The 12708-nt window shown below is 45.7% G+C and overlaps 1 protein-coding gene across 1 annotated transcript in view; it reads right to left on the bottom strand.

Annotated features, from left to right (window-relative positions):
• LOC107112825 (dual specificity protein phosphatase 22) overlaps positions 1–12708 on the bottom strand; it is a gene marked incomplete at its 3' end in the record, with an annotated part of 52925 nt that overhangs the window by 37331 nt on the left and 2886 nt on the right. The window contains exon 2 of the mRNA XM_015414017.1: positions 999–1032. Within this exon, the coding sequence (XP_015269503.1) occupies positions 999–1032 (34 nt within the window). The remainder of the gene's footprint in view (positions 1–998; positions 1033–12708) is intronic.

Raw genomic sequence — 12708 nt, 5'->3', positions numbered from 1 at the left:
CAGTTCTCAGCTGCTGCAAGTTAATCCCCTCCACCAGCCTAAGCAACAATTCTGAAAACAAGCCGGCAGGTGGGAGGTGGTGATGACTTCTGTAGTCAAGAAAGCGAACACTTGGGCAGGAAAACTCTCTTAAAGGAGACCAGTTTATTGACAGAGAGTTAGAAGGGATCCTAGAGGTCACCTACTCCAACCCCCTTGCTCAGTGTGGGAATTAGTCAACGACAGCACCCCACTCTGCTTAAAGGCGTGCACGCCTTTAAAACAATATTTTAAAATGACTGGAAAGAGCATTTACAAGAGAAATTCTTGTGGGGCCGTGCCTTTAAGAAAGAGGGCGGGGCCCCCAAAAGTCCCACCATAGCTACAGGCCTGGATGGGTGTCCAATGAGTTGGGGGGGCACCAGACAAATAGTCCCACTTAATGGCATCTTACCAAGGGCTACCCAAAACCTGAGCTGAACCCCAATTACCACTTGGGAGGTAAAATAAGCACGGGAGTTGACAACCAGAAAAGCAAGGAGGCACCAGTGAAGGACCAGCGTGGGCTGTTCTCACACCCGTCTCCCCACATACCTCACCATCCTGGCCTGCCAGAGTCCAATAGACCCAATGCCTTGTTTCGGGTACCAATTCTTTTTTTAAAAAAATCAAGAAACTGGGAGCCCCTGTGTTTATACCCCCGAACGTGCGTGAACCTGATTTTCTTTCCTCAGATTTCAGAACTCACGTATTGGTTCTAAGCTCAATAATTCAAGATGTAGTTTTCGGTCACGGGGTCCTAAGCTCTGCACCGAATGGAAAAGGGGGAGAGACATCCTGAGGGCTGGCCAAGCAGAGATGGGGTAGGGTTAGGCAGGGACAGTGCGCCGTTCACATTGTTCCTGCTCCCCCACCTCCTTTAGAAGGTCCAAACACCTGGGAGAATCTCACTCAGGACTCTCTGAGCTTACAAGTTGCAAGCAGGTAAACACTAGAGCGGCAAAGGAAAAGAACTTTACCTTTAAAATTTCCAAGGTACAGGCCAGGAAGAATCTGCAAGAAAGAAACAGAATATATCACATGTCGATCTCTTGTGGTAACACAAGCTGACGCAGATCAATTTGCATACAGGATGGAACGGGGACACTGCGAGAAGTCTGTACAGTACGGAAGCACAGCAAAGTTGAACATGTTTTCCTTGTAATGTGTCCGACACTAATACTTCACCATGAAAATGGTGGGTTTTTTCCTTTTTGGTTCCAGTGTTCCACGGCCTCACAGGACTGAAAAATTGTTCATATATTTCACGAGATTGTAAATATTAGGTATAATGGAAAACCAGTGATTGAACTTGCTTGCCTAACGTGTTCACCTAGACTGTTTGCTTTGAGGGTTTTTTTTAAAAAACATTCTCTTCTTTTTTAAGCATTACATGGTATGCGTTTTAGGTGTAATCACAGCAGTAACCACAGGTGAAGAAAGCCTTCACAAACATTTAAAAGATGTATAGAACTCATTGCCACACATAAAGACGACCACTAGATTAGATGGTCTTAAAATATGCTAAAACAAATTTGTGGGGAATACAGGGATATTATCCACGAAACAGCTAATTTAAGGAGGAGGAAGGAAAGTTGTTTTTTATACCCCGCTTTTCTCTATCATAAAAAAAGTAAAGGCAAAGGTTCCCCTGCTCGAAAGCCAGTCGAATCCAACTCTAGGGTTGCGGTGCTCATCTCCGTTTCAAAGCCAAAGAGCCAGCGCTGTCCGAAGACGTTTCCGTGGTCATGTGGCCGGCATGACTAAACACCAAGGCGCACGGAACGCTGTTACCTTCCCACCGAAGTGATATCTATTTATCTACTTGCAATTTCTTGCTTTCGAACTGCTAGGTTGGCAGGAGCTGGAACTAGAGATGGGAGCTCACTCCTTCATGCGGCACACTCGGGTCTCGAACTGCTGAACTACCGACCTTCCACAGCCTGCAGTTCACCATCTTAACCACTTGAGCCACCACAGCTCCTTTCTCTAGCATAAGGAGTCTCAAAACAGCTTACAATCACATTCTCTACCTCTTCCTCTCCCCACAAGAGGTACCTAGTGAGGCAGGTGGGGCTGAGGGAGAACTGAGAGAACTGTGACTGGCCCAAGGTCACCCAGCAGGCTTCATGTGGAGGGCGAATGGGGAACCAAACCCAGTTCTCCATACTGGAGTCTGCCACTCTTAACAACTCCACCACACTCGGTCTCTGGAGGCCTCAGGGTTAGATCGGGGGTGGTCTGGACCTTCAGGAAAACTAGGTTGTCCTCTGTTTGCCAGCCTAGAAACTAGGAGAGGTGCAAGGAGTGAGAGGTCTAGAAATGAATTTGCTGGGAGTCTAATTTGGTGGACAAGGTAAAGTCTCCAGGCCCTTCCTGGCCACCAGCAGGGGGTAGGGTTGCCAGATCCAGGGTGGGGAAACTCCTGATGATTTGGAGGTGGAGCCTGGGGAGGACAGGGCCCTCAGGATGCCATGGAGACCACCCTCCAAGGCATCCATTTTCTCCAGGGAAACTGATCGCTAGAGCAGAAGTGGATCCATTCTGGGCCTTTTGTGAACTCTCTTTAGAGTTAGGAAGGAAGAGGCTACAAACCCTGAGTTCTGGAAAAGGTATCTGTGACAGACTGCACTTTTTAAGGGGCTCAGAAGTGCTGTACGTACAACTAAAGGACTGTGAAGGGTTAATACTTCATAGTGCCAGAGGGCCTTGAGTGACAGGCTGCTCCAGGCAATCTGATAGGTTAGCATCAGCTGAGCAAAAAAAAAAGTCAGGAGACAACTTGATGCTGAGGAGAGTCAGTCAGACTCCTGCCTTAAGTGAGAAGAGACCTGTACTGAGACTGTCTGAGAATAGCCCTGACAGAAAAAGGGTTTAGTGCTGACAGAGTCAGATTTCAACCTTGACTGCAGTGTGAATTAAGCATTAGCTGAGAGCAGTTAGAACACTGACAGAGAACTGAGGGAAAGTTTGGCAAGGAAGTTTGGGGAGTAGAGAAGACTCCCATTCAGGCCAAAGGAAAGGGGATAGATCTTCCAGAGAGAGAAGAAGAATCCCTACCCAGTCGAACAGGGAGAGTTATCTCTAAGGAGTACAGAGATCCCTGGTCTGGTGTGATTAGAAACAGCCATTAAAGACCTTAAAAGTCAGTCAAAAACTCAAAAAGAGTACTGGTGTTCCAAGATAAGGGGTTTGGGTACTGGAAATAAGTTATCGGCCTTTTGAGCACCAAAAGAGTCAGTAATAATACATACAAAGTGTTTTAGAGTGTTTGGGAAAACACTGGAACAAAAGCTTTTCAATATAATGATTTAAAGTAACTGTGAATAATTTAAGAACCTCTCATGAGCCTGATATATAAGAACAAGTCTGTGCTTCTACTAGTTTTACCTCGGTAATTTCAAACCCTGAATTCACCTGACCTTTCCCCTTGATGTTAAATGAAATCTTTTGTTATTTTTGAATTTTAAAAGCGTCTCAAATGCCATTTTCAAGGGTTTAGTTAAAGAGCAATCCTATACCTTCCCTCAGGTTCCTGGGCTGAGCAAATAGCCAAAATATATCTTACTGACAGGGTAGGACAGCAAAAGTTTCTTCAGGAGAGAAGAAAACACATTACCAGGGCTGCTCAGTCAGTGAAGGGACAGAGATATGGAGGGAAATTCAAGCCTCTGAGGGAGGGAAGAGGACTGGATCCATCACAGTATCTTCCAAACGAAGGGGAAATACAAACATATTAAAGGACACACTTTACAAATATAATAATAATTTGCTTAGGACTTATTGCATCCCTCATGATCTGGTAAACTAGGATAAATCCTGAGCAAAGTATTTTATCAGCATCCTTGATAATGAGACGGAAGGGGGTCAGGAATGTGTTCATTTCAGGGATGCATATACACATGCTGGGAACATAGGGAAGACACTGGTGAGGAACGAATACCTCTGAAAGTTTGGACAGACCAACCAAAAGAGGCAAAGAAGACATAAGAGGGGAATTTTCCATGTCATTTTCCCCATGTGATCCTGACAAACCTTACAGTGTAAATGCAGTACCCTCTATAATGCTATCAGCTTAAAAGAAAAGAAACTGGCCTAAGGAAGAATGCACATGGCCTACTTATCTCCAAAAACATACAGTTCCCGTTATCATTTTACCCACTACAACTATCACCACTTTAACCAGAACACTTCTCAGACCCTTTTGAACTCTATTTTTAATTGCTTTAATGATATGCATTTGGGGGAGTTGATTTTTATGGGCTTAAAATGCCATTCTATCATGTGTGTTTCAAACGGTTAGCAGCTTTGTAATTAGATGCAAACTTGCTATTAGATGGAAACTTAATAGTATTATGGATATTATTTGTCCATTCGACAAATCCGGACTCTATGGCATTATACCCAACTGAAGTCCCTCCCCTCCCCAAACCCTGCCCCTCAGGCTCAACCAGTGTTCCCTCTAAGCTGAGTTAGTGTGAACTAGCTCACAGTTTTTAGCCCCTGGCTCACACATTTTTGTCTTCGCTCAGGAAGGATGGCTCCACAGCAAACTAATGTATGCAGTAAGCCAAATGGCTCGCTCACAACTTTAATGCCAGGAGCTCACAAAGTGGAATTTTTGCTCACAAGACTCCACAGCTTAGAGGGAACATTGGGCTCAACCCCCCCAAATCTCTAGGTAGTTCCCAAACCAGACCGAGCAACCCTAGGAGGGGGGAATTTGGGGAATGATTTCACTTAGAATCTATGGTTTACCATAGAGTTTGCCCACTGAACCTGGATCAGTTCTCCAAGGGAACTGATCTCTGTAGTCTGGAGATGAGCCGCAATTCTGGGAGAATTCCAGGCCCCAACGAGTGCCTGGCAACCCTACGATACATTCCTTGAAAAAGAGCATTATTGGCCACAGCTACAAGTCACAACAGCAAAACGTAAGTGGTCATCAGAGAGGAACATTTGACCAACCCTTAAATCTTAAGCAGCAGTTCTGACCGCTGTAGAATTAACTATACAGACATTTCAAAGGGCTTTAAGGTTGCTCACTAGAATTCTGAAGAATTACAAATAAAGGCACTGATGTGTTCATAATAGGGGGTTTCTGGCAGTTATTTCAGGACCCCAAAATTCCACAGAACAACAGAATACTTAACCCCTCCTTCCACATGCCCTGCTTATAACCATAGAACCTGAATTTCGGACGCTAGAATTCTGAAGCAACATTCATTTCTGTAATACTTACGATAACCTTATCTGATAAATACGGTGGCGCAGAAGACTGGTGATCGGGCAGCCAAGGGAGACGGTGTGGGTTGCTTCACAGTCATCGGGCCGCAAAGGCAAAACCAGAGCAACCCTTCACTAGCAGTAAATTAATGTCGTCGAAATCTGTTCTACTGCTTCAAACCAACCCGGCTGACCACCTGGAACTGTCAAAGCTGACAGACACAGTAAGTAAAGGTAAAGGTTCCCTTGCTCGAAAGCCTGTCGAGTCCGACTCTAGGGTTACAGTGCTCATCTCCGTTTCAAAGCCGAAGAGCCAGCGCTGTCGGAAGACGTTTCCGTGGTCATGTGGCCGGCATGACTGAACACCAAGGCGCACGGAACGCTGTTCCCTTCCCACCGAAGTGGTCCCTATTTATCTACTTGCAATTTCTTGCTTTCGAACGGCTAGGTTGGCAGGAGCTGGAACTAGAGACGGGCGCTCGCTCCGTCATGCGGCACCCAGGTCTTGAACTGCTGAACTACTGACCTTCCACAGCCTGCAGTTCGGCGTCTTAACCACTTGAGCCACCGCAGCTCCTTAAAAAGATCATACCCACCACAAACTACAAACTACGAGGCTGCAAATATTGCTTACGGAGCTTTAATGCATCCAAGCCACCCATAAAGTGTGCACAATGATGTTGCTTTTTTGTGAAAATTTTATTCCATTCATACCCTACCTTTCGCCCCACTGGGGAACCAAAGTGACTTGCGTTGCTCTCTCCTCCATGTCATCCTCACAGTGACCCAGCGAGGTAGGTCAGACTAAGAGTGTGACTGGCTCAAAGTCAGCCGGCAACTTTTCACAGCAGAGTGGGGATTCAAACCTGGGACTCCCAAATCCAAGGCTGACACCCTAACCACTTGGGCCACACTGGCTAACCCTTACGCAAGTAAGCCATGCTCTCCCAAGCACTGCTACGGGGATATATACGCCATTACATATCGCTGTACTGCAAAAGTAATTTGCCGGTAAGCAGCTACAAAAATTCTCCTGCCCCGAAGTCACCATCTGACCACTGGTACACACTGCAACAGCAACTCCTTACAGAATTCCTTTTACACTCTGGCTACAGACAGCAACGGGCTTGCAACTCTTTGTAAATGCTTATCTCTAGCCACAAGAGTCTAAGAAGTGGAAAGGCCCGAGATTTCACAAAAATGCTTTTATCTCTCCCGTACGATACTACCCCAGCAAGGGGAACACAGGCAGAGGTTGTTTTCAATCACCTCTAACCTCTGACTCAATTTTTGTTCAAACATAACTTTAATAAAATCAACTTCTCGATTTCCGTCTCTTTCTAAACGCCCGTGTGCTACGTACTGATGTAAAACACAGCCTGCCCTCAAAGCATCTTTGTGGGCTTTTATTTAAAACAGGGCCCAGTTGTTCTAAGTCCTTATTCATAAATAAATAGTGGAGATTGCACAAAATGTACTAGAATATTGTCTGGGACTCTTTTGCGAACGGGAACATGGGCCAGATTTTATAAAACCTTGACCTTGAGCAAACCAATGCTCCTGAAGGGCATTCACACCACAGGCAACATGTGATGTCCGAAATGTTTCGGGTCTTACTTTTTCAGACAGATGTAGAAATAGGCAAGACCTTAGCCAACATAGGCCGTTCTGACCTTGCAGTCCGTACGACTAAGAAAAGGACTCCATTTTGTCCCAAACTATCCAAATGCTAGGAGCTGCGGTGGCTCAAGTGGTTAAGACGCTGAACTGCAGGCTGTGGAAGGGCGGTAGTTCAGCAGTTCGAGACCCGAGTGTGCCGCATGACGGAGCGAGCTCCCGTCTCTAGTTCCAGCTCCTGCCAACCTAGCAGTTCGAAAGCAAGAAATTGCAAGTAGATAAATAGGGACCACTTCGGTGGGAAGGTAACAGCGTTCCGTGCGCCTCGGTGTTTAGTCATGCCGGCCACATGACCACGGAAACGTCTTCGGACAGCGCTGGCTCTTCGGCTTTGAAACAGAGATGAGCACCGCAACCCTAGAGTCGGATTCAACTGGCTTTCGAGCAAGGGAACCTTTACCTTTACCTTATCCAAATGCTGGTGACTTTCTTCGTACTATTCCTCTAAATACCAGATTAAACAAAGTGTTCAACATATTAATTCGGAGCTAAGTCTCACTGATTTCCATGGGACTTGTTCCTAAATAAGCATGCCACAGGATTGTAGGGCAAGGTCTCAGATCCATAACTCATCTCCCTGTCCTGTCTGAAGTTGGCCCCTTGACTCTGACAGAAGCCCTCCTGAGTCAAGTGAGCTGGAGATTAGACCTCAGCATCCGTTAGCACGTCAACACCATCATTCGGAGAATGCACTCATGTGAGCGAAAAGAGAGTCAGACATAATATACGTGACCTCTCCTGAGAGCGAACAATCTCTGAACGTGCTCTGAAAGGCGCAAGACTCTGGCAGCACTTTAAAGGTAAAGGTTCCCTTGCTCAAAAGCCAGTCGAGTCCGACTCTAGGGTTTCGGTGCTCATCTCCGTTTCCAAGCCGAAGAGCCAGCGCTGTCCGAAGACGTTTCCGTGGTCATGTGGCCGGCATGACTCAACACCAAGGTGCACGGAACGCTGTTACCTTCCCACCAAAGTGGTCCCTATTTATCTACTTGCAATTTCTTGCTTTCGAACTGCTAGGTTGGCAGGAGCTGGAACTAGAGACGGGAGCTCACTCCGTCATGCGGCACACTCGGGTCTCGAACTGCTGAACTACTGACCTTCCACAGCCTGCAGTTCAGCGTCTTAACCACTTGAGCCACCGCAGCACTTTAAAGACTAACAAAATGTGTGGCAAGGTAGGAGCTTAACAGGGTTTACCCTTCTTGATCTATGCTTTGAAAAAGAACAAGAAACGGGGCGGGGGGAGGCCAAGTTCAACTCTGCTCACACCATCTCCTGACAGCCATGTATTTTATTTTATATTTCTCCCAATGGCAGCAGTAAACATCAATGGCAGCAGTAAACACCGATGGGCTGGAAACCCTACATAACACGGCCCAGCTAGGGAAACCGAGTTCATTCGGCAAAGATCTTCACAAGCCTCTTCCTTACAGCTACAGCACAGAGAGATTTTCCAATTACAAGACTGTTCTTTGTAGCCACGAGATTAAAAACAAGGCCGTACAGGAAGAATAACCACCCTACCAGAGGGCAGAAAGCAAGCAAGAGGCAGACAAGCAGGTATCACGGGAGCAAAACTTATTACTGGCACCAGGCAGACAGACAGACAGACAGACCAGAGCCTGTGGCACGAACCGTGACTTATTGCAGGGTCTGAATGAAGCACAAGTTTAATGCTGGAGAAGCAACACAGGAAGGCAAGTGAAAAGAAGGCCAGGCTTCAAATCACATATGTTGGGCAATTTGGAGTCCATCTTTCTTTCTCCTTAGTGGAGCACGAAAAAGATGTAAAATTTCCAGAATTTTTTTGAAGCCGTGGGAATCAACGTCCCTCTCCATTCTTTTCTAGGAAAATGTGAAATAGATGCAATGCTTGCTTTCCTATGAGGCCTAAATTTAGTTTGCTCCCGTGATACCATAAGTGCAGCCTTTATAACTTAGCAGATAAAATTATACTGTTTGGCACAGTTACGGCCTGTTCGGCATATACGGAAGCACAACTACTTTGGGTTTCTACCTGCAAAATTGCACATGAACTCAGCACTTGAGAGAGCGCCACAAAGGGCTGCACCAAGGGTTGTCAGGTCACGCTCCACCCCCGGCCCCAGCAGGAGGTGGAGGATTGGGTTACCAACTCTAGGTTGGAAAACTCCTGGAGATTTGGGTATGGATCCTGGGGAGGACAGGGACCTCGGTGGGGTACAATGCCATAGAATGCCACCCTCCAAAGCACCCATATTCTCCAGGGGGGCTGATCTCTGTAGCCTGGAGAGGAGTTATAATTCTGGGGGGTCTACAGGTCCACCCTGGAGACTGGCATCCCTAGCTGCACCCTATGCCCATCTGCTCTTAATTGTTATCACCTGAGAGGTAAGAAAAATAAATAAAAGTTGGAATTAGAAAACAAAGCCCTAAGTAAACAACAACAACAACAAAACTGTTTGGACAGAAACAGACTCATAGTCACAAGAGACCTACCAGTTTCCCACTATTTGCTGCGTGGCCGCATTTTGCCCAATTTCCCCCGCCTCTACTTGATCCTGTTTTTTATTATCAAGTAGACGCAGGGGAAATCGGGCAAAGCCGCAGGGCAAAATGCGGCCTCGCAGCAAATAGTGGGAAACTGACACATACGATGGGGGCAAGGGAAGAGCGAGGCAGCGGCTTGTGGGAAATCGGTCCTAGTGAATTTGGGTTATCAAGATAAGCCTTATAACATTTTTAAAAGCCTTAAACTGCTTAATGATTTATTATCAAGTGCATCAGAGTGCATTAAAAGAGTATATTGATAAACAATAAGCATTTATTTGAAAATATGTCACAGATGTCTACGGTATACAGACATACACACATGGCGCACACAGATATGTAGACTGAGTAAAATTCAGTCTTAAAAAGCATTTCAATCACTCCAAAAGAGAAAATATTTCATAGGAATTCTTTTTCTAACCCCCCTTTAAAGCTGTTTATTCCTGTGGCCATCACGAAATCCTCTGGCAGTGAATTCCACATTTTTTACTCTCAATGTAAAGCAGTATTTCCTTTTGTCTGTCTTGAAGCTACTGCCCGTCAGCTTCATTGTATGCCCTTGAGTGCTAGTATTTTGGAAGAGGGAGAAAAATTTCTCTTTGTCAACTGACTCCAACCCCTGCGTAATTTTATAAACCTCTTTCGTCACTCGCGCCCCCCCCCCCCCCGGCGTCACCTCTTTTCTAAGCTGAAAAGTCCCAGACACTTCAGCCTTGCCTCATAAGGAAGGTGTTCCAACCCCCTAATCATCTTGGTTGCCCCCCTCTGCACTTTTTCCAGCTCTGCCCGCACATGTAGTCAGTATGCATGGCAGCAGATGCGGTATAGTGGTTCGAGTGTTGGACTAGGAACTGGCAGACCCCGATTCAAATCTGAGTTCCACCATGAAAGCTCACTGGGTCACCCTGGGCCAGTGAATCTCTCTCGGCCTAACCTCCCACATAGGGTTGTGGCAAGGATAAAAAAGGATGACGAACCACAAAGCCAAAAGCGATTGCTGTAAGGAGTTCACACATTCATAGAACAAAGGAAAATTATACAAAAACTATAAATATTTTCTTCTTTATTCCACAGGTGCATTTAGATGAAATTGACGAACATCTCGAGTTTTTGCAAGTTCGTTTCAGAATCTTTGTCAAAATTCCTATTTCAAAGAACAAGCAAAAACTCGAGATGTTAAACCAGAAACCCAACTTCAGTCAATCAATAAACAAATATTTTTTTGTATTTTTATACATACGGTGTCAAAGTGTTTTTTCTCACGTAACAATCCCATTTATATCTGTATAAACCTCGTTATCTACAAATAAATACAGTAAAGTCAGAATTATTAAAACATACACTCAGTATTAAAGTAACCATTCAAAGATTAGAATTTCTTAAAACTTTCTAATGTGCAAATATGCATCTTACCGTACTGGCTATGAATAGCTCTACTAATCTCAATTCATATCTTCAAGAACGGACAGTGTCTTAGCTCCCAATGGTAAGAGGGCATTATATACAATCATTAAGTCACATGACGCAAAATCATTCCAAAAGATACGGTACATGTTCAAAAGAGCTTTAAGAAGCCAACTTATCATTTTCTTGTACCTGGCTGAAGAGCATAGTGAGCACTGTTTAAAGCAGTCTATATCAAACTAAAGAATCACATCCATGTGGTTAAGTGTGCGGACTCTAATCTGGGAGAACCGGGTTTGATTCCCCACTCCTCCACTTGCACCTGCTGGATGACCTTGGGCAAGCCGTAGCTCTGATAAGAGCTGTTCGTGAAAAAGAGCAGTTTCTGTTAAGAGCTCTCTCGGCCCCACCTACCTCACAGGGTGTCTGTTGTGGGGAAGGGAAAGGAGTTTGTAAGCCGCTCTGAGACACCTTTGGGTAGCGAAGGGCGGGGTATAAATCCAATCTCTTCTTCTCCTCCTCCTCCTCTGTAGGGACCTCATCACGCCAGTTCTGTTCTACCTACAGGGGCTCCCAGTTAGCTTCCAGGCCAGTTCAAGGTGCTGCTGCTGACCTTTAACACCCTATACAGCTTGGGACCAACATAGGACTGCCTACTTCCCATATGAACCTACCCTGCTAACTGTATTGACATACACTGTGTAATCCAGGGGTCCCCAACCTCCTCAACCCTTTAGAATTCCGACACAGCAATCAGGACCCCCAGCAACAAAATGGCTGCCACAAAATGGCCGCCACAGGAGGCAAGAGCCAGTCACAAAACGACTGGCACGGCTGGCGGCCGCTGCAGCTAAATAAAACATTTCAATAATTCTACACAGGCAATCGAATGCTGAATAGCCAATCAGAAGCCTTGCCGTGCAAAAACCCTACCTGGCCCCACCCACTTCCTAAAAACACTTGGCAGGCACCAGACACCATGTTGGGGTGCGTCATCCACCTTGCGTCTTAGTGAGAAAGGCCAACTATAAAGGGTGCGAACAAACAAATACCCAACCACTGTGGTCATCTTCAGGGGCCCACCACCTGAGGCTAAGGGGTGGCAACCCAAGAAAAACCCACAGTTCTGGAATTCCCTCTCTGGGGAGATCCATCTGTCCTATCATTGCTTTTCACCAGGTAAGGACTTCCCTGTTTCACCTGGCATTCCTGCCCCGATCCTCCTTCCTGGTTTATGTGTTTTACCTGCACATGTATTGTGTTTAATCGTTGTTTCCATTTATGTTTATCCTGCAGCTATCAAAAGCCTGTTGTAATTTTGTTTAACTCTTTGCTGTCTCGGGGATCCTACGCTGGGTGGAAAGTGACTACAGAAACATGCATCGCCAGGGGTGGATTAACCATGAAGCAGACTAAGTACCTGCTTAGGGCACCAGGGCCAAAGGGGGCACCACAAAGTTGGGGAAAGGGTGAAAAGAACTCTAGGTAGCCCAAACTTGACTTAAGTTTGTACAGTATATTGCGTTATCATGTGAATACATTTTTGTATTGCTGCCCAGATTAGAGTCCACACACTCAACCACTACACCAAACTGGCTCTCTTTGCTGTCTCGGGGATCCTATGCTGGGTGGAAAGTGACTATAGAAACGTGCATCGCCAGGGGAAAAGAACTTTAGGTAGCCCAAACTTGACTTAAGTTTGTACAGTATATTGCGTTATCATATGAATACATTTTTGTATTGCTGCAACCTGCATTGTATATCTCAGTGATGGCAAACCTTTTAGAGACCGAGTGCCCAAACTGCGACCCAAAACCCACTTATTTATCGCAAAGTGCCAACACGGCAATTTAACCT

Source organism: Gekko japonicus, unplaced genomic scaffold, assembly GCF_001447785.1.
Source record: "Gekko japonicus isolate JY-2015 unplaced genomic scaffold, Gekko_japonicus_V1.1 scaffold2633, whole genome shotgun sequence".
In the NCBI taxonomy this organism is placed as follows: Eukaryota; Metazoa; Chordata; class Lepidosauria; order Squamata; family Gekkonidae; genus Gekko; species Gekko japonicus.
Note: the sequence above shows the minus strand (reverse complement) of the source record. Positions and strands in the feature narration are given on the sequence as shown.